The sequence below is a fragment of the Stegodyphus dumicola genome, chromosome 4 (assembly GCF_044657685.1).
Source record: "Stegodyphus dumicola isolate Sdum_Otavi_A_Nest chromosome 4, ASM4465768v1".
NCBI classification, from domain to species: domain Eukaryota; kingdom Metazoa; phylum Arthropoda; class Arachnida; order Araneae; family Eresidae; genus Stegodyphus; species Stegodyphus dumicola.
Window position 1 is genome coordinate 146,298,106 of NC_140771.1, and position 23,795 is coordinate 146,321,900.

A 23,795-nucleotide genomic window follows, 5' to 3' on the forward strand; every position below is an offset into this window, starting at 1 on the left:
TGCTAATAGAAGTTAAAAACTTCTATTAGCTTATATTCCTTTTTAAATTGAGATGCTTCTTTGCACCCAAATGGTTAAAGCCTTCCAGAACTGGTACTTTGGCCTAACTTCTATTCCTAATAAATAATCCAGCTGCATACAGTTTACTCAATTTCTGCCATGTGTAATATGAACAGTATTAGCTTTATTTAAATATATCTTTTAAAACTATTCCATCAGGTAGATTTCTTCTATATTTTGCCTTAATTGAGTCATCCTGCTAATTAAGAATTTACTTAAAATGAATTAAGTTAATATGTTAAGTTTTTGTGTGTATAATTCATTTTAAGTATGTGCAAGCAAATGCATACATTAACAGTTACGTAGAATTATGTTTTGAGTATCTAATTCAGAAATTTTTGAGCTGGTTTTAGAAGATTTATTAATGATTTATAACATATTAATATTGGTAAAAAAATTCTGTGTATATATTTTAAAAAAATAGCTGCATCAGATGGTAGAGGTAAAAAGCTTCATGTGGATCATAAATTAATATTACGTGGGAATTTTTCATTTATTTAATAAAGAAAATATTCAAGCCACAATTAAATTATTTTCACTGGATTATTTGCATACAAAGTTTGCAGCAAATATTTCCTGCAACAGAAATGACAATTTTTATTTTGCCAAGATGTGAAATTTAGTTAGTGAAAGCAATAACCTATTTCGAGATGTTAAATAGGAAGGCAAATTTTTGAATTTAAACTGATTTTTGAAGGAAGACTTCATTTAGTCTTGCTATCATTCTACGTGGCTTTTAACTTTTTTATGGTATTTATAATTTCATTGTTATTCAGCTTTCTGTTTGCTTTCTTGTTTTGCTGAGAATGCACATGAATGTAGACTTAAAATATATTCCAAACTGAGATGCCATTATCATAATTAAAGATTTGTGTTCTGATTCTGGAAGAACTTACTGATAATACTTTTGATTGTGTTTTGGTTTCTGGTTTATTGAAATGTGTAAAATAGCCTGTTAATGCATATACGTATGTTAATGGCATGTATATGTTTATGAAGTATTCTGTTATATGTATATGGTGTTGTGATTGGTTTTCTGCTTACTCTTTATTTAAGAAAAGTGTTATCTGTAAGAAAGTGAATATTCTTTACTATATGTAGGAGTAAAATTGGAAAGGCTAATGCAATATAATTAATACAAAATTAAGTTTTTGCTCATGTACATAAATACAAAGACTCTCTTAACCTTACAATTCTAAACAAATCTTTAGGTATTTTTTACTTGAAATTATAGGCATTGTGTAAGATATATAATTGAAGTTTACTGTGTGATAGTATGAAATTAAATTTTTTATTAATTAAAAGTAAATTTTTAAATATGAAATACTCAGTGCATTTTATATGCATCTTTTAATACTTCAACTATATTTAAAAACTGAAAACATCTGAAGTGTGAAATTATTGCAATTTTTTCTTTTTCTAGTTGAGGAGCTTTTCTCAAAATGTTGGGTGACATGTATTCACTTTTACAAAAATCGAGCAGGATATTAAAGACAGTGAAATATAGAACAACAAATATGGCGAAGCTGAATGGAATCTATGTTGAATTTTATTATTGAACAAATTATGCTCTTCAGATTTAGATGTTAGTTTTTATTGTTTAACAGTAATTGCAGATTTCGAATACCTGTAAAATAAACCTAATTCTTAACTTAATTTCATGTGTATTTCTTTTGCTAGTATTACAGTTCATAATACTTCAAACAACTTGAAATTTAATACTTGTTGACTGAATAACTGAATTAGGTGTGATATGCTCATATTAATTTTATAATTTAAATAACTCATTGTCATCATATGAGTGTAATCTAAAATGCACAGCATTTGACAACAAATTCATAAAAAATTAGCCAACTTCTAATTGCTTTCTTTTGTCCAATTGCCTCCTTTTTAAATCATTTAATACCATAAAGCTATTTGATGAAAAAAATAATTGGTATGTCCACATCAACATATAGATTTATAATGATGTTGGAGAAAATGTCACATGATATAAACATTTAAAAACTCCAATATTCCTAAACAAATTAACTTTTTAAAATTTCATGTGGTATATAAAATAAAATAAAGAACATATTTAGGTAATCAAAATCGTAAAAACAACCTTGTATTTAGCGTAGGTATAATGAAACACTTAATCGATTTCGAGGGCAGCTAAAAGTCCCTCCTCATCAGGAGAAAGAAAAAAATAAAGGAGTCACAGAAACACATGGTCCTTATCAGCACTGCACGTGGTTATAACTAGATTTTTAATCAGAGTTGCACTGGCCGCTTACTTTTCCTGAGCCAGGCTATCTGATCAAGCATAAAGGACAAGAAAAAAGTAGCGAAGTTAAAATAGGAAGCGAGGGGCAAATGCAGCTTACGCTCAAAATCTGAACTTCAAATAATGGAAAGCAACCACTGAACAGATTTTTACACCCTCTGGTACTACTAAACGCGAGGAGGTAACGCCATCTATCGGCAAAAATAACTGAATTAAGATAGTAGAATTTTAAAGGCATTAGGAAGGACTGGATTGGACTTCAAATCATTAACTAAACCTGCTAAATCTTTGTGAATGTGAAAAGCCTCAAGAAAATCCAACTCACCTATGGAAGAAGCCTTTTGGATAATTTTTGCAGACCCAAAATCAAAATTATGGTTAAAAGTCCAACTATGATACGCTATTGAAGACTTGTTAATTTCGCCTTTTCTGACATAAGATTCATGTTTCTTGATACGAAACTTCAATGCTCTTTTTGTTTAGCCAATATATCTTAAACCACACTGACACGATATACTATAAATTCCCCAAGAATTCAAGACAGAAATGCAATCTTTTAAAATCGAAGGGTGAATTTTATTAATAGGGGAGAAACCGACTTGAAAATTGAATTTCTGGAGAATCCGTGCAATTTTATAGCTAACAGAAGGATAAAATGGAAGCACGACAAGGTCATTAATATTATTTCTAACAGTGGAATGTCTTCTTTGATGGGAATTTGAAAATTTTTTAACGGCTTTATCAATAATCATGGGAGAAAATCCACGGTCAATCGCAACTGCTCTCAAATAATTAAGTTCATTGGTAAGCAAAGATTCAGAGGAACAAACTTTAAGCGCGCGGAATACATAATAGTAAAAAGCCATTTTTTGCTTAACAGGTTGGCATGACTTGGCATGGGGTGGTAAACAAACTGCAAAGGGTTTACGGTACACAGTGGTGCTAAAATCAGTTTCATTGCAGATTATAAGAATATCGAGGAAGGGGAGGGAATTGTTGGATTCAATTTCAAGAGTGAATTGGATGGCTGGATCAATTGAATTCATAATAGATAGAATCTCGGATAAATCCTCTTTATAACCGTCAAAATGTGTGAAAGTGTCGTCAACATACCGAATCCAAAGACGAAAAGATAGTTTATCAAATAATTTCGTCTCAAAATAGTGCATAAAAATGTCAGCAAGTACAGGACTGAAAGGATTACCCATAGCCAATCCTTCAACTTGAAGAAAATATGCATTTTGGAAAACAAAGTGGGTTTGACTCAGAGAAACTTTAGTAAGCGAAACCAACTCATTAATTTCAGTATGTGTGAAGTGAAATTCCCAAAGCCTAGTTTCAAAACAATTTAGTGCTCCTTCGACCGGAACATTAGTAAACAGAGATTTAACATCACATGAAACCATAATGGAACGAAGTGGAGAAATATTTTTAAGTTTATCAATGACTTCAAGAGAATTTTTTACAGTGTGAATATTGTTAGCAAGTAGAGGAGAAAATCTGGAAACTAAATATTTGTCCAAAGGATATGAAGCAGTACCTATGTTGGAAACAATTGGTCGAAAAGGAATACCGGTTTTGCGGACTTTTGGAAGAGCATAAAGTCTAGCACAATTAGTAATAGGTGGAATAAGTGATTTCTTCAACTGAGTTGGCAGAATGTGGGAAGATTTAATAGCACTTTTTACTTTCGTGAGGTCCGAAGTTGAAGGATCTTTAGGGATCGAGCAGTATGGGACTTCATTTATCAGTTTAGAGACTCCAGTAATATATGTGTGTTTGTCCATAACAACGATCTGTCCACCCTTATCAGCTTTAGAGATAATGATATTAGTATCAGAATGAATTTCACGTAAGATCTCATTTTCCTTTATGCTTCTCCTGAGGGACCTTTAGCTGCCCTCGAAATCGATTGAGTGTTTCATTATACCTACGCTAAATACAAGGTTGTTTTTACGATTTTGATTGTCACATTAGCATGTTTCTCTTCTTGTCTATATTTAGGTAATTTTGAATTTGCATAATTTTATGAACTTATTTATGAAATTAACAGTTGCATTGTAAAAGGGAACTTTTTAAAAATGCCTCGATAAAGCATTTCTTTTGTAGAGGTGAACTTTTAGTACTGATCTAACATATTTATAAGATTTTAAGCTCAAAAAGATAACAATAATAGATTACAATACATTGCAAGATTGATAAATGTAAAATTTTTACATATTATAATTATGTTTGTAATTAAAGCAGAAGTTACATACTCGATTAAGTTACATGCAAATTAATAATATTTTCTTTAACATTTTTTTGATAAACTTAATTTTAACAAATGAATATATATATTTGTGTAATTATCTGAAGATATGAATGCAATATTTGTGACATTAAACATTCACCTTCAAGGAAAATAAGCAAAAAATCAACTTGGAAGTAACTATTGGAAAAGGTAAATTTTCTACAATATCCCTCCTGGTCTATAACAATTTTAAAATTTAGCATACTCATTAAAATCATCTAAATGTATGATGTTTTCTTTTGCACTACAGTCGTTTACTGAATTCGGTAATTAACTATATTGTACTTTAGATAGAAATTAACGTAGATATTCCCCATATTTTACAGTACAAAAACGTATATATTTGATAGTAATTGACCTAAATCTTCCATATGTTTTCTTTGCATATGCAAATGATTTTGGTAAAAATTTAGTCCGATGTCTGCTCCTCTTTACTGTGTATAAATGCAAATTTTTGGTAAAAAATTTGCATAAATCTCCAATTACCATTTACTGCATTTTTTGTAAAATGTACTTATCTTAATGTCATATTTTTTATATAACTCCATGTAAAAATTCTCTGCATGTTATGATTAAAAGATAAAATGTCATTTTTACATCAAATTTTTACATAAGGTATGTACAGCAATATGGAATATATATAACTGGGAAATTAAAATAAAAAAAAAATAAAAAAAATTCTATTCAAAAATTACGTAACACTTAAAGGCTGAAAATCACTTTTAATATTTCATTTCAAAGTGACTACAAAATATGCAATAAATTTCATAAACCTGAATTCTAAGTTTTAATCAATTAATGCTATCGTTCATTTACACTTTTTTTTTTTTTTTTTTTTGTTTACTAAATTCATTTCATATATTTAAATTTAGTAAACAACTGTAGCAAACAATTCTAAATTTATTTTTGCTAAATAACACTTTAAATTATTTGCTTTTCCAAAGAACATTTTCTTATGCCATGTAAATGAACGATAGCATTAATTGATTTAAAACATAGACTTCATGGTTACGAAATTTATTGCATATTTTAGTCACTGTAAAATGAAATATTAAAAATGATTTTCAGCCTTTAAGTGTTATGTAATTTTTGAATAGAAATTTATTTTTTTGCATTTATTAGTGTATTTTAATTTTCTAGTTATATATATTCCATATTGCTGTACATACCTAAAAGGCAGATATGTAAAAATTTGATATAAAAATGTCATTTTACCTTTTAATCATAACATGCAAAAAGTATTTGCATACATTTATATAAAAAATATGAGATTAAAATAAGTACATTTTACAAAAATGCAGTAAAAAAGTAATTGGAGATTTATGCAAATTTTTTTACCAAAAATGTGCATTTATACACAGTAAAGAGGAGAAGACATCGGAATAAATTTTTACCAAAGTCATTCCATATGCAAAGAAAGCATAGGGAAGATTTAGGTCAAATACCATCAAATATATACGTTTTTGTACCGTAAAGTACGGGGAATATCTACGTTAATTTCTATCAAATATATACGTTTTTGTACCATAAAATACGGGAAATATCTACCTTAATTTCTATCTAATATACACGTTTCTATACAGTAAAAAATCGGGGAGATTTATGTAAATTTTTACTAAATATATACGCATATGTGAAGCAAAAAATTACATAAATCCCTGAAAATTACGTATATTATATGAAAAAGTTACGAATGAACAGCAGTCTCATGAAAATATACCTAAATTTTACGTAAAACTTGCATATTGTATAACGTAAAAATATACATAAATATATAGTATTTGCCAATGGACACTTTTTATGATATTTTTACGTTCAACTTGAATGTTTTTTATACGAAGGGCCATTCGTAAATTGCACGTATTTTTCTCGTGCAATTTACGAATGCATGCTGCCTGGGATGCATATGAACAGCGAATTTAAACATTACTGACATTTTTGTAATGGTGAGCTTTGAAAAACATGTTCATCCTTAACTTTTGGAGGGCAGCGTACATCAGTATATATTAAAACGATTTATGACTTACTTTAGCTAGTATATTACAAATATTGTAATAACGCTCTTTGATATCCTCAATACTTCGAGTCGGGAAACGAGATCTTTCCCATCTATCATGTATTACAATGAAACGCAGATCAAATCTTTGACACAAATCAAAAAGATGGTCCGTTTCCTGACGTGTCCAACCATCACATTGCAGATGTTGGATGTACTCATCATCAGTATATTCAGGGATTGGGACAGTCTAATCATAAAACAATTAAGTAAAATAAATATATACTGCATAATAAATAAAACATATGATCAGATAGTAAAATATGATAAATGAAGTATTACACTCTCATAAAATTTACAACAAAATACAAAAACACATGTATATTGACTATGCTTTTATTTTCTTTAAAATAAAACATGGTCTTAAAAACACAAAGTTTACAACACATAACAGTAAACAGACGCTTGACTATATCATATTAAAAGAGCAGAATTACCAGTTTATTCAAAACATTAATTAAGTTACATAAATTTTAAACATGTGAAGAAGTTTATTTACCAGAAATCTCACTGAAACAACAAAAATCATATTAAAACAGTAACATATTTGGCAAATTAACTCTTAACAATTGTAAAATCACAGCTAGTGTAATTTCACGGGTCCAGTTGGTAATTAACACGACAGATAAAGAACTGTATTTACTAATTCTAACCCTCTCAGCATTATGGATATATAATCTCTTATGGAAGGGTAGCTTTCTTACTCATTACACATGAAAATTTCTGCCAGTTTAATGTGTTCCATCTCTGGTTGGATATATTGGAAGAAAGAAATCAAGGTATAAAGTGAGAGAGTCGTTTCTTAATTATAATCAAGAAAATAACATATGTTCATGACATTTTAGAGAACTTTAAAATTTCAGGGCTAAACCCATAATGTTCGGAGGATTAAATCACTTAGTTTGTTAATCAATAACAGGCTGATTAAATTTTAAAAATTAATTACCTTAACCTTTTGCTATACAATTTGTTTATAAAAATAATACACAGAGTTCATTTGGTAACAACAACCTTTTATTTCTTTTGCTATGTATCTATATCTATATATTATACTATATTTATTACATTATTTCTTTAAAAATAATGTATGATAACAACATCTACTAGCAACACTGAAAAGTAATATGGTCAAAAAAGTGAGGTTTGAGACTAATACCACTTCTGGTACTAACAAAGTTAATACAGAAATTTACAAGCAAAAATAAATGTAATTATTGCAATATACACCTATTTCTAGTTGCAACTGACAGAATTCTACCAATGTAAATCTTAATATCAAAAGAAAACAAACCAAATAACTATAAAAAAAAAAAAAAAAAAAAAGGAAAGTGTAAACCTTTGAACTAGCATCTGCTATTTCTTTTCATGACATAACATGACATTTTGTTCCCGAGCCATTTTGTGCTTGCTAGTAATACAACACAATTTCATTTTGTGCTTTTTCAAACTATGTTTCAGAGTACCTTTATCTTAAAAGAATTTGCCTGTTAACTCTTTGTCATCTGCAACTGTCAAATTGCATAATCTTCTTCAATTAATTTCTTTGTATCGATTCTTTAACCCTTTCGTGGGCCATGAGAAGGTTACTTCCGACCTACATGTTCCTGGGAAATACACCTGTGGGAAGGGCAAAACCCACTATAATATATTGTCTTTGCTATTATAACGTTGGGAACTCTAATTCCCACTTCAGTATTGTGCTGCCATCTGTGTTCAATCGATTGAAAACAGAATTACCACATTTATTTTGAAAGTTCGAATGTGTTGTGTGAGATCTGTTCCACTGAGACACCTGTTTTGATTTGACATTTGCATTGCTATACGATTCTGCTACAAATGTAAGTAAAACATTGTTTTTATTATAATAACGTTTTTTTATTTTGTATATTTCTGCAGTAACTATCTAATATTGAATAATAAATAATGGGTAAAAAGTGAAAATGCTATTGCATCATGTATAAAAGCCACATGCAATAGGTATGTTGAAAAAATTAGAATATTTTTGAAAATACATTTGAAAATATCATTCAATTCTACTGAGAAAAAGAAGCATTGTTTTGGCATGATTTTTACCGAGGAAATTTTACAGAATATTGTTGACGAAACAAACTCATATGCAAAGCAGCCTAAGAAAAGGAAGAGATTGGGTCATACCACAAAAGACATTATCCTGAACTGTAAAGAAATCACATAAGAAGAATTGAAAGCATGGGTAGGTATGCATATACTCATGGGTATACATCAATTGCCTGAACTGAAAAACTGCTGGAGCACAGACCCTATTTTCAATGTTCAATCAGTAGCAAGAATAATAATCGCAAAGAGGTTCAAAAAATAACTGAGACTTTACATGTAAATGATAACAGCACAAATTCATGCGGGCAATTTGCGTATGATAAACTCCTAAAGTCAAGCATCCTCTCCCAGCTCGATGATTCCATACCTAAAGTCTACGAACCTTCGTCAACATTATGAATAGATGAATGTACGATAGCTTTCAAAGGGAGAACTTCATTGAAGCAGTATATGCCAATGAAGCCTATAAAAAGAGGTTACAAGGTGTGGTGTTTAGCAGACTCTAAGACTGGATATATTCAAAAATTTGAAATTTATTGTGGAAAAGAAACTTCTGATAATAAGGATAAAATATTGAGCTTAGGGGAAACAGTAATAACTAAACTAACGGAAGATGTGAAACAGACAGGTCATCTTATAGCCTATGATAACTATTTGACATTTTTTAGGCTTGCAAAAAAGTCTACTTATAAGTGGTCTATTTTCTGTGGGGACTGTGAGGCCGCAAAGAAAGGCTAATAACAAACTACAAAGAGGAGAATCAGTGTTCCTAACTAAGGAAGGTGTTTCTGCAATAAAGTGGATGGACAAAAAGGCTGTTACTTTGTTGACTACTACACATAATTCAGCGATTATTACATCTGTAAATCGCACAAAAAAGGATGGTACTAAAACAGAAGTACCTTTCCCTAAAGCTGTTGCCGTATATAACCATATCATGGTAGGGGTTCGATCAAAGAAAAGAAAGGTACCAAATACAAAGATCTGTAGAATGGTGGCATCGTATTTTTTATTTTCTTATTGATCTTGGCATCGTAAATAGTTTTATACTGTGGCAAGGAAACAAGAGAAACAGAAGTTTAGGCCAGCTAACATTCTGTATAGCATTAGCTCGTCAACTAATAGATCGATATTCCTTGAAAAAAGAAAGGCCGTTCTGCTAGCTTCCAAGCAAAAAGGTGTTCAGTTCCGGATGATGTACGCTTAGTCAGTGTGGGAAATCATATGCCAAAGATGGTTTCCAACTATAAACGATGTAAGAAATGTAGCACAAAGGCACAAGAAAAGAGGACCCGCTATATGTGTGCAGTATCTGAAGTACACTTGTGCATTGCAACATGTTTCTAATCTTTCCACGGCAAATAACATTTAAATTGAATTTTCTCTATGACCATAAATGGTCCCGTGGGAAGTATACTTCCCACCCCTATAATTTAAATGTAAACAAAAAATTTCGCAAAATAAAATATATTTTCTTAAATGCTATTGTTTAATTGATAATAAAACATAAAAAAACAAGAGAAATTCAAAAGAGAAATAAATGGCCCACGAAAGGGTTAACTCTCTCCTTCTTTTTAAAAACCATTTCAACAAAAATATGACTAAAAATGTCAAAAATTCAACTGATGTTCATTTTCCCATCTATCCGTTATGACTTTAATGCATAGCTGTTCATGGTAACTACACTGGGAACTTTGATGCACAGTTACAACTGGTGGCACCATTAAAGTATTAAGGGGGGGGACCCTTTTCCCATCTGGAAAATTTAGACTGCACTTTAATATTTCAAATGAGATTTTAATACAGTCAAAAGTCATTAATTCAGAATGATCTATAATCTGGACCTCAAAGCTAAAAACTTTCTGCGCATGCGCCGCGTTGACACATGCGTACAGGTGTTTACGCGTGCACGTAAGACCTTTTACGACTGCGCACATGAGTGTGCGCAAGCAAAGAATACGTTTTCGCGTGTGCGTTTTATGTATAACGGACGGTATAAGCTAAAATTATGTAATTATCGATTTCAGTTAATGTTGATGATTGCATTGTTCCTTAATTTTCGAATTGGATCCAACTTATTATTTTTTGAAGACTATAAGAGCAATACTATAAAAGTAAACTTGAACTTTCGATTATGTCAAACAGAATTTCCGATTCTGGAGCTCCCAAAGGATCGTACAAAACGAAAGTATGTTTCGATGTTCATCAAACAAAAAGTGGAATTGCTGCAAAAAATGGATAAAGACATGAAGAATGTGACAGAGAGGTTAGTGAAAATGAAAAAATTTCGATTGCCAAGTTAGGCGGTATTCTCGGCACAGCAATTAACGGGACTTGAACAGCGGAACTTTGTAACTGAACAAGAAATTATGTCTGTTTATAGAATTCAAGAGAAAGTATTATCACAAAAAACGAAGCAACTTACATTGAAAGAAATGTTTAATAAAGTAAACAAATAAATATTAAGTTTTTTTTTTTTTTTTTTTTTTGTAAATTTTGATACCCTTTAGATCATAATTGTTCTTTTTAATTTTAGAATTTCTGCATGCCATCTTACGAGATTTAAACTGATGATCTATAATCCAGAAAAATCGATAATCCAGAATCTCCAATGTCCCGACGAGTCCGGATTAACGACTTTTGACTGTACTAAAATATTTAAAAAGTATAAAAGCCATATAAATATTTTCTTTTTCTTTGATAAAAATAGTATCTATTGTTTCAAGAACTCTAGCATTTGTTTTTGAATGTAATATGCAGGAAACTACCAAAATGTTCAAAATCTATATTACAGTTTGAAAAAAAATATCTATGTATCTATATATATTGAAGACAGAAATTTATATATTACAACAAAAAATTCATCATTACACACTAAATTTTATTTTTAGCATAAGCAATGGTGTACATAAAAATCAGAGTTATACATTTTGCAACTGGTAAGTTACGTTTTCAAATATTGGGTAGAAATATGCACATCAGTTATAGTACAATACAAAGTCCGGGATCCGACGAGATCCGGACTCGTCGGATCCCGGATTTTTCCAGATGTTAGATCATCAGTTTTAATCTAATAAGCTGGCATGTAGAAATTATAAAATTAAAAATACGAAAAAATGATTTAAGAAATAATGAAGAATTTATGATCAAAAGGATATCAAAATTTACACACACACAAAAAGGAAGCTTAATACTTATATGTTTGCTTTATTAAACAATTCTTTCAATGTAAGTTGTTCAAGTTGCTTTGTTTTTTGTGCTAATACATTCTCATTAATTTTATAGACAGATATAATTTCTTGTTCAGTTACTAAGTTCTATTGTTCAAGTCGTAATTGCTGCATTGAGAATTCCGACTAAAGCGTCAATCGGAATTTTTTTCCTTTTCAATAACTTCTCTGTCACTTTCTTCACTATCGCTAGCAGTATTTTCTGGATCTAGAGCCATACTACTGATTTCGCCATCTGTTAATTGATTGGCAATTGGGGCACTGTCATTGCAATTGAAAACTTCTGTAACTCTTCTTTCCTAAATTCTTCCACCCGGTGTAGCCATGCGAGCTCTAGTGCCGGTTCTGGCTTTATGTGACTAACAAATCAGTTATTCTTAATTCAAATAGCACTAAATGTAATCCTTTGGCCCATGAGTCTCATTAAAAAAATCTATTTTTTGCATGTGGAAGGAAATTTTTGTTAATCTTTTGTCATCAGCATGTCTTAGTGCATTTAATTTAGCTCTTTGAAGGGCAGTGGTTACCTACAGTAGCCACCTTTTCTATTGAATGTTTTACGCACTTGTGTGAGTGGTTTTTAAGACTGACCATTTCTGAAGTTCCCTTGTAGCTCACTAGATAGCAATCAAGAAACATATGCCACTAGTTCATGCAGCAATTTGTCTTCAAGAAAATAAGCATCAGCCATCAAAGACAACATCACGATGATTGCACTCTGCATGAAAAAGAAAAACTGTTTCCATGAGTACCATAGAGACTGATTTGTGGGGTGGTGGTTATCGACACTAACCACGAGAATCGGTTATTTTTTTTCACGCATCTTGGACAAAATATGTGTAATTGTCACAAATAACTTCATTGCAACACCTGATATAGTAAATAAATGAAGAGTTTTACTGCCCTCAAAGAGTTAAATCTGTAATTGTTGGCAAGCAAAAATTGTTTAGGCATTGCTGCATGAGTCATTATTCAAGTTGTCATGTGTTGATAAATATGCAGTGATGAAAGCAAAATATAATAAATAATGATTCACTAGGTTGGCATCAAGGATATAAAATAGTAAAGAAGTTGGTGTAAAATCAACACTGTTTCTACATAGAATGTTTCAGTTTGAGATGGCGAGCAGATACGCAGCTACAAAGTCAAATTATTGATTACAGAAATTTATGCTAAAATGATTATTTCAATAATGAGGTATTTTATTTAAAGCTGAAGTGAGATTAAGAATCGGGACTCTCCACATTTTATTATGGCGGGAATGAAATGCGCATGTGTAAAGCATAACCCCCTAAAGAAATTGGTTGGCGGTGGCTTTGAGGTCCGGATTTTAGATCATTCTGGATATTGGGCATCTAGATCTCAGACTTTGTACTGTAGCAGCAAAGTGACTGTACAAAAGCTTAAAATTCCAACTGTAGCAGAGAAGTTCAGATTCACAGCAAGCAGAATAGATAGGCTCCTATAGTGCCAATTAACTTAATTAAAATTTTAAGGCCTTGAAGTTAGATAATTACAAGTTTTGAAGAATAAAAGTTATAGAATAAGTAAGACCGAAGTCCAAAACTTAGCATACATTGTGTTAGAAACATGTTTTGATAACTAACAGTATGACGCTCGTAAAATGCAATTAAGATGCACATATTGTTTGAAGCAACTTACCTCAAAAAAGATGAATACAAATGAAAAAATTCAGGACTGCTCGTTTGAAATTGTAGATAAACTTGCAGAAATAGTATCTGAAATTTCAGAAGAATTCCTAAATAGTCTATGCACCTTAACCAAAGAATTTGAGCTTTAGAATTGCAAAAGAACTCTGTGATAAGATGCACGACTTAAATACACTAAAAGTTACTAGATGAATTTAAAAGTTGCCAATTTAAAATGCAAGAAAACAACCAAGCGCAGGATGCGTTAGTTACTAAATACCACAGTAATGCAAAAAGAAGTCTAAGAATGTGTAAGACTTTAGGTGCTATAACTGTAAGAGAAAAGGACACAAAGTGTCAGAATGCAGAAAAATTAAAAGCAAAAATTTCAATCAGGAATACTTAACATTGTATTTTCCTTCAGCACTGTCAGAATTCTGAACACATAACTGTTATTTTGATTCAGGATCAACCACACACAGAATGCATGTGCATTGACAGGAGTAAATTCACATTAATAACTTTAACAAAAAGTGAAATTCAATCGCAAATAATGAATTTGTAAGTCAAATGGAAAGGGAGAGTTGGAAGTAATGCAAAAATTAATTCAACTTCATAGCACATAATACTTAATGGATACATTATATGTCACATAACTTAGGGATGCTACTAAAATGTTCTATCTACTTTAAAAAGCTCTTTACATATATATTTCATGGATAGCATAGAACAGTTATTGTAGTGAAGTATAGTCCATGTGACGTGAGGAACCTATAACCAAGGGTCTGTTAACTAACCCGCTGCCAAAGAATGCTCTTGAACTCTCGACAAGAGTTGAGAGTTCAAGAGCATTCTGGCATATTATTCAGTTGGAAAAAATCTACAGACTGAATTAGCCATGCCTCCTTAATTTTTTAGTCGCATTTTACATCCTCTGATTTGTTATATCTGGAATGATATCACAGGAGAAACAAGATCATTGGTTCGTCAGTGCTCCTGAAATCGAGAGGCTTTGATGACACACACAGTGCAGAATGCTAAAATCTCTTGACATTAGTTGTGAAATTATGACTCTTGCTCTGTCAACTGGAATGAATTATTGTTCAGTCAATTGTTTTCACTCATAAAACAAACTATAAGTTGCATTTTAATGCATGTTTTACATGCTAGGCCATTTTATGAGATAGATACAGTTTTCAGGACACTTCAAGCAAGAAAAAAAATCATTTTATATGCAGATTGGCAGTAATTTAAGTTGGTGGTCATTGGGACCATACTACAGTGAACTGCTATAATCAAAATAAAGCATAACATTATTTTGATTACAGCAGTTGAAGTTTAATGTTATACTATAGCTAAAAACAAAAGTCTTTTTCAATTAATTTCTTTGTTACTGATGAATGATTCATTATTATTATTATTTAGTTCTTAACCTTCCAGCAAGAGCACTTGCCAATTTTACATGAACACTTGCTTGTCATATTTTTTTACATCTGTTATTTTACTGTTTTTGGCATGAAAAACAAGAGAAATGAGTGAATGTTGATAATAAATTTGCTAAGAAATAAAATATTAACCTTATTATTACAAAATACAAATGATGTTGCATTCAGATGAAAGTAAATTATTTTTAAATGCTTATATTAGTCAGGTGGACAGGCAACGTAGCATTACTTACTTCTACAAGGAAATTTACTTTTTACTGGTTACAAAAACCCATTTTAAATTAACTTAAAAAAAAAAAAAAAAAATAATAATAATAATAATTTTATTTATTTCTAAAACATAGAAATAAAAGAAAATAAAGAATAATAATAATAGAAATAGAGTAGAATAATAAGAAGAAAACAGAATTCTGAAGATATTTTTCAATGCTCGAAGTTTACATTGCGTTCCATGCAAATAATTTCGGTAATAAAATGACATTTTGCATGTGCATGTGAAGCATGTCTTGCATTTCATAGAAGCTGATGATGTCATTTTTTCTCTATCACTCAAACCGGATGTTCCACATGAGGATTGCTCTGGCACTTTGTCATTAGGAGCAGCATAATTATGACTTATGTTGAAATGTCGGGAGGTAATGTTTGGATTTTTTTGCACGAATTACGATGCTCTTTCAGAAGACTAATAGATAAATTAGAAGATTTATTCTTATAAACATTTCACCCATGACGTGTTGTAACTTTTACGAGGAAGTTGCCCCGTAGCACAAAAGGCCAGTTAAAAAAAAAGCCATATAGCTTTCTGTTGGCACACTCTGTGATGTGGGAAAGGGTTGAAAAGAGGAATAAAAATTACCTTCAGATGTCCCAGCTGCGATATGCGAAAAATGTGCATTAAAAAACGAATATGTCATAAACTTTGCGCATGACATGCATGCTGGAAGTTTAAGCCCAATGCCTTAGACCAGGGATTCCTAACCTTTTTGTCCCCAAGAGCACTGTCACCAAGGATGCAATTTCTACTTCATTAAAAATGAAGAAAACTTTCACACAGAATTTTATTGAAAATGAAAACATTTTTATTATGATCACACAGCATTGGGCACATGTTAAAGGATCGGCAGGTACTATGGTGCCCATGAGCATAGGGTTGGGAACCCCTGCCTTAGACAGACAGCTTTTGAGATTTTGCCTTAATCACATAAACTAAGCCAAACCTTAATCAGGAAAAAAAAAAAAAGTACATGGGAAAATACAAATTTCAGTTTCTTTCATTGAAATCAATGCTTGCATCTACACAGCCTTCAAAATAATTTCCACATCTAGCTAAAAAAGATTTAAGAATTCAGCCTCAACATCAAGTACTCAAAATGACACAGAATGAAAACAAACCTTGTTGAATTTCGCAAATGGATACTCTTCCCCTTCATCTTCAATACGCCTCCAATGATAGAATACTGCAGCATCCTATAAAATAAAAATTTCACAGTTAAAAATTCTGAACAAATAAATTGACACAATATATAACACTCATAGCACATTAAAATTAAAACCAAGCTTAATATCAAACAGAAAGATAAAACACAAAATATATTTTATATTACTGAAATTTCATGCACATACCAAAGAAGAAAATCTTAATTTTTTTTAGGCATATTGGCTGCAAGTAGTTATAAAGAAAAAACCGTAAACGGTAGGCTATGAACTGCATGAAATTTAATTGATGACCCCTTTTCTTGACTAATCAGAAGCCCCCTTGCTTAGTGCCAACTGCCCTACAATGAACAGCAGCCAGTTTCCATATTCCACCTTGTATATCATGGGTGAACAGAACAAAAGTAGCCCACAAACTGCACGACTTTTCTTGTCCCGCCTATCTAAGAACTTCGATTCCCAAGAAGATGAATGCTAGAAAAAGTCATTTATCCCATAAATGAGACATTTTATTGAGGCTAGAAGCCTCTATTTTATTTTATCGGATATTGTAGAAACTGTGCATACAAAACAAATATCAAATTAAACTGGCATGTGCTAAAGTAAAAATGAATTTCTTTTCCACCCATTTTATAGTTTTATAATGCTTAAAAGAATAATGAGCTAGATCTTGTATATTCTCTACAGAAATTCAAAAATTTCCAATAGGTTTTAGCTCGATATATATATATAAATTTAATATAATAATAAATATAAATTTTTAATAATAAAACTCATCAAATATCAGATTTGTAGTGCACCTTAAATTATTTTTCTTGTCTAGATAAATATTAATAAGTCTTCTTAGACAGTAGAGTTGTTTTAAATTTCAAATTTACCATTTTCGGTAAATAGTTCTAAATTAATTTTAAAAATTCTCTTTATTAAATCTAAAAATGAGGTTTCTTAAGCGGTTCTAAATTCATACCAATGTTCTTGTAATATATGTCTTATTAAGCTTTCCATTTTTAATCACTGAATTTCTTAAAAATTCCACATTTTAATATTAGAAATGTTTAAATATTTATTCTGTTTTCCAATCATTCTATTCTATGCACTTTTACATACACTTAATTTCTAATACACATTTAATTAATAATAATTGATAATTATGAGCATCTGCAGGATTTTCATAATTAATAGAATTAATTCGAATTCCATTATACAATCAAAAGTCGTTAATCCGGACTCGTCGGGACTTCGGCGATTCCGGATTATCGATTTTTCGGAATTATAGATCATCAGTTTAAATCTCGTAAGATGGCATGCAGAAATTGAAATTCTAAAATTAAAAATATGAAACCGTAATTTATGAAATAAAGAACAATTATGATCTAAAGGGTATTAAAATTTACAAAAAAAAAAAAAAAAAAAAAAAAAAAGCTTAATATTTATTTGTTTACTTTATTAAACATTTCTTTCAATGTAAGTTGTTTAAGTTGCTTCATTTTATGTGATAATACTTTCTCTTTAATTCTATAAAAAGACAATTTCTTGTTCAGTTACAAAGTTCCGCTGTTCAAGTCCCGTTAATTGCTGTGCCGAGAATACCGACTAACTTGTCAATCGAAATTTTTTTGTTTTCACTAACCTCTCTGTCACATTCTTCATGTCTTTATCCATTTTTTGCAGCAATTCCACTTTTTGTTTGTTGGACATCGAAACATACTTTCGCTTTGTAGATCCTTTGGAAGTTCCAGCATCGGAAATTCTATTTGACATAATCGAAAGTTCAAGTTTACTTTTATAAAATTGCTCTTACAGTCTGCAAAAAATAATAAGCGGGATCCAATTCGAAGATTAAGGAACAACGCAATCATTAACATTAACTGAAATAGATAATTAGATAATTTTAGCTTACACCGTCCGTTATACATTAAACGCGCAGGCAAAAACGTATTCTGCACTTGCCCACGCATATGCGCAGTAGTCAAGGTCTTACGCGCACGCGTGAAACGCCTATGCGCATGTGCCGACGCGGCGCATGCGCAGAAAGTTTTTAGCTTTAAGGTCCGGATTATGGGTGTCCGAATTAACGACTTTTGACTGTATTCATATCTTGGGATTTTTAATTTCCTCTTAATCTGTTTATTTTCCATACATTATTTTGCACTGTATTCAAGTTTTTATGTATATAGAATTTGTTTATTGTTGTACTGCATTTATGCCAATATATATTTAAATGATAATTTTTCATAAACACTATAGTACAGTTCATCTCAACTATAGTACAGAAGATGTTTCTAACAGCTTAGTACAGATTAATGTTCAGCATGCAGTTTATTTTTCAATCTAAGTTCAGGTTTAATTATTTGTAAAATTAATTATTACAAATAATTTGCAAAGAAAGATGGTTGCTAAATCCCGCTAATAATATTTCTAACTGTTGTAATTTATAATACAGTGAATTCATGTGATTTATAATATACCTCGTTTATAAATTTTTAAAAAATTTCAAAAGTACTGGAATTAACAGCAGATACTCATAAGCCCTGTTCACAAAAGCAGATTCAACCGGTAGCGAAAACTAGTTCTTCCAACGTATCCCATTCACATGGGACAAGCATTAACTGCCTCGCCGAATTTGAAGTAGAACTTGGTTGAATGTTCCTTACCTCTCAGGAGCAGGGCAAATGGAGAGATTTCCCATACTATACTGCGTGGTTCACTTAATTTTAGTTACAGCTCGCTGGACTGTCAGCAAAACAATCGTGCTGATAGATGTCTGGGGATGTGATAGCATCCCCCCTAAAAATTAGATAGAACTGTACAAGATACGGAAATTATAGACAAATACAGGCAAGGTTATATGATGCTAGGTATTCCAGAAATATTGTTCAAATTAAAACTGAAGTTAAGACAAGTGCACATCGGCTTCAACGCGACAAGGGACTTGGTACCTTTTGAATGATTTTTTTTAAAAAAAATTTAAGCATTTTCATCTACTTTCTATGAATATTATTAAATGGTTTTGTGAGACAAAATAATTTTAAGCTGGAAAAAAGTTTTTGATAGTAATTTTTTTAAATTTAAATTTTTGAAGAAAAATTTTACAATTAAAATGTCTTTTTTCTCCTACAATTTTCAATTTCTCCCCCCAATTTTTTTATTGTATTTATTAGAGTGTTCTTAATAACTTCCAGGAATGATTTTGCAATTAATGAATTAGTTTTTGAGTAAAAAATAAAAATACACTTTTATTTAAAATCTTTAAAACAAATATGATCTCAGTCACATTTTCATTTCAAATAATTTTTCCTTTCAGTATTTTGCAAAACCCATCCTTGTTTCCATAAAGTATATAATTTTAAATAAGCAGTAAAAATAATAAATAATTTAGTCCATACCTCTATATGTTTCAGGACTTTAAGTAAAAGGATTTATTGAAAAAAATGCAAAAAGTTTCTCAGTTTGCATTTGCAGTTTAAAGAATACAAACTGTCTAAATAGACATTTAATCATTTCAAATTTTTAAAATTTTATTACTGAATTTCAGTACAACATATATATATAAATCAAACCTAGTGCTATTTATTCAATTGGTAAATAAATATGAACATAAATTACAAACCTTTTTTTAAAACCTTATGTGGCCAGAAACATTGCAAAAACTCATAAAACGCAAGCAGAATTTTTCATTACCTGTTTTTGTTTTGTAAAACGCGTTCAAAACAATTTTAATACATTAATTAATTATAATATTGTTGTGCGCATACGGGTTTGTAATAGATTGATAACAGTTCATAAATGATTGTCATTGCACTCAAATCCGATGATAGCTTAATTAAATTTATTTTATCAACAGAAACACATCAAAGTTCTGGAATTTTCCACAGAAATACTCGTACAAGTGTTTAGAATATCACTATGTATAATCAGTAGTTATGCTTTAATCTAACAAGAACATTAAACACTACGGAATGCAAAACGCATCTTAAGAGAAAGTTAACTCAGAAATATCTCCAATCTCACGCTGAATTAACAACTGGCAACAATAACAACTTATATAGCATAAATAATGTCATAAAAATAGTGTGGTGTAATGAGATTATTACTTTGAAACCGATGTTTTGAACTGATGCCCAAGAAGAAACAATATTTCCATTCTGCTTCATTGCATATCTTTCAAAAAAGTAAAAAAATCATCCAATTAATTTCCTGTATCAATTTTTTTAAATGCGAAAAGTTTGTTTTGTAAACTGTGAAAATGTCGGAAGTTTGTAACTGATATATTTTTAGATATGAAATTTTAAAACTAATGGGTGTCAAGAAGTCTAAAAATATGAATGATTTTCAAAAATTCTCCCAAAATAATTTTTTAAAAAATTACGCTAAGCTTTCATTTAATTTTTTTTTCCTCCATAGTGTGTTATGGTGCAAACTATAATATTCTGAGATTCTCAGTTTATTTGTTAATATTTGCAAACAATCCTTTCAACTTTAAATTTGAAAAAAATCTAATCCTTTAAAAATCAAAAGTGTGACACTACATCCACAAGCAGTGTATGTACAAAGTTTGAGTTCTATATCTTATCGGGAAGCAGTTTAAAAATCCATGACCATCTTTTAACCATAGTGACAAGCACCAAGTGTGAACTAAATAACAGCTTATAAAATAATAATAATAATAATTAAAAAGCATATATTTTTCAGGAACCATTACGAAAGTTCAGGTACCAGTTGCGAAAGTACAAATTACAAAATTAACAATAGTAGTAAACAACGTTAAAAATGTGTAAACAGTATTAGAAATCTGCCAATTCAGAGACATGATTGTTCACAGAGGCTTAGGTGTAAAAAGAAGGAAGATGGTGGTCTTCTGAATGGGTTCTACAGACGAAACTCTTTCATGTCTCCTTTTTCTCCTCTTGCTAACGGCAGCTGTGCAAAGGAGCATTGCATGTGAATGGGGCTATAATGATATACATTTAGATTATAATGATTTAGATTGTCATTGATATTTATATACTTTTGGTGCAGCCGATTGTAACCAAAAAGGAAGAAGCACAATTTTACTGTCTTAGATTGCCATTAATATTTATATACTTTTGGTGCAACCGACTGCACCAAAAAGGGATGTACACAACTGTGTTATAGCAGTCCCATATACAAAATTTCAGCACTCTGATGCTAGTTGTTTTTGAGTTTTGCGAGATACATACGTACAGACATCATGAAAAAAATTTCTTCTAAATCCATTTTAAATCCGTTTTGAGAAAAAGAGTCCTTTATTCTGTCCATACATACAGGTTTTACACAAAAACATTTAAATGGAATCGAGTGGTCAAATTGCATATTTTTTTTTAAATATGATACTTGAAATTTTTTGCGATGCAATACTTTTTTTACTTTGTACAAGAAAATAAAAAATGATCAAAATTGGTTTTTGAAAATTTCTGTGATTTCACAAAATATTCATGAAAATTAAATTAGTTATTTGATTAATATTATGTACTACCATTATTATCATAGTAATAGTACGATTATATCGTGCTTGCTAATCGTACAGTTCTACAAAGGAAATGTGCTAAACTTTTCATCCTCATCTTAATAGGAGAGCTGATCCTGGTACTGAAAAATGTTAAAAAATTGCAAATTGTTCTATTAATATTTCATATTATATTCTTTCATGTTTAAAGAAGTTATGATTTAAAACAACCTGCTAATATTATTCAGATATTTCCAATTATATTACACAAACGTTTGGTTAAAAAAATACACATTTTACGTTAAAAAAATTAAGCTATTATTTATTGAAAGGATTAATTGATCATTAATTTCCAGAACTGTTTATCTAATTCTTCCTTTCTAGATAAATTTTAGAAAAAATCTTCTTAGCATAATAATTTTCATTTATTCAAAATTTAAGATTATACGTCAATATTCTAAATGCATAGAAATGTTGCAATAAATTTCATGCTAAGTCTTTTCAAAATCTAACTACAGTCAAATGTCTTTAATCTGGACTCGTCGGGACTTTGGCGATTCTGGATTATCGGTCATCAGTTTAAATCTGGTAAGATGGCATGCAGAAATTATAAAATTAAAATATGAAATAAAGAGCAATTACAATCTAAAAGGGTATCAAAATTTACAAAAAAAAAAAAAAGCTTAATATTTATTTGTTTACTTTATTAAACATTTCTTTCAACGTGTGCATGCGTAAAGCATACATTACGCATAGTCGAAATTAGAAAATTGCAACCAGAAAACTATTGATGTGTATTTGTGATATTTATAATGACAAGGAATTTGATTTAAATCATATCAAAGACGGAGTACATCGAGATGAAATACTACATTTAGTAAGGAATTATAAGTTGAATAAAATAAAAGCATCTGCCCTGAAGATAAGGATAGTGCTGACAGATCAACTTCCAGTTCATTGCGCGCCGCGACGACCCCCCCCCCCCGGCAGAGCAGCGTGAAATTGATAAACAGATTTCAGAATGGTTAGAGAAACAAAAGATATCCTTTATCCATTTTTTGCAGCAATTCCACTTTTTGTTTGATGGACATCGGCACATGCTTTCCCTTTGTAGATCCTTTGCCAACTCCAGAATCGGAACTTCTTTTTGACATAATCGAAAGTTCAAGCTTACTTTTATTAAAATTGCTCTAACTGTCTGCAAAAAATAATAAGCCGGATCCAGTTAGAAGATTAAGGAACAACCCAATCTGCAACATTAACTGAAATAGATAATTTTAGCTTAGCTTATACCGTCTGTTATACATTAAACGTGCATGCGTAAACGTATTATGTGCATGCATTAATGCATGTGCGCATGCATAAATGTATTATGCGCTAATGCGTTTATGCATGCGCAGAAAGTTTGTAGCTTTGAGGTCTGGATTATAGACCATTCCGGATTATGGACGTCTGCATTAAAGACTTTACTAATTTCTGTAAACATTTACATGATTACTTTAATTAAAAAAATAATTCTAGTACACTTCAACATACATTAGTACCGAATAATCATTAATGAAAGATATTTCTAAAGCTAACATGTGCTTTTACTAATACCTTTTATTTTCTTTTTGCATTTATTACTGTTATTTATGCAATTAAGTGTGTTTGTTACATATTCTTTACTTTGTTCTAACAAGAAAAAAATATCTAACAATTTCCCTCTTGGTTACTAGCTTCAGATAGTAAAATTGTAACCTTCAGCTTTTTGAAATGATGAGGTCTTCTTTGGAAAGTGTGAAGACCCCTTGTAGTGTTCTAAGGGGAAAGGAAAACT

At 30.5% G+C, this 23,795-nt stretch overlaps 1 protein-coding gene across 1 annotated transcript in view; it reads right to left on the minus strand.

Annotated features, from left to right (window-relative positions):
- The window catches only part of DMAP1 (DNA methyltransferase 1 associated protein 1), a 57,252-nt gene that overhangs the window by 22,054 nt on the left and 11,403 nt on the right, over positions 1–23,795 (minus strand). Inside the window, exons 5-6 of the mRNA XM_085815591.1 lie at positions 16,468–16,542; positions 6,647–6,865 (exon numbers count right to left, since the gene is read on the minus strand). Coding sequence (XP_085671717.1) covers positions 6,647–6,865; positions 16,468–16,542 — 294 coding nt within the window. The remainder of the gene's footprint in view (positions 1–6,646; positions 6,866–16,467; positions 16,543–23,795) is intronic.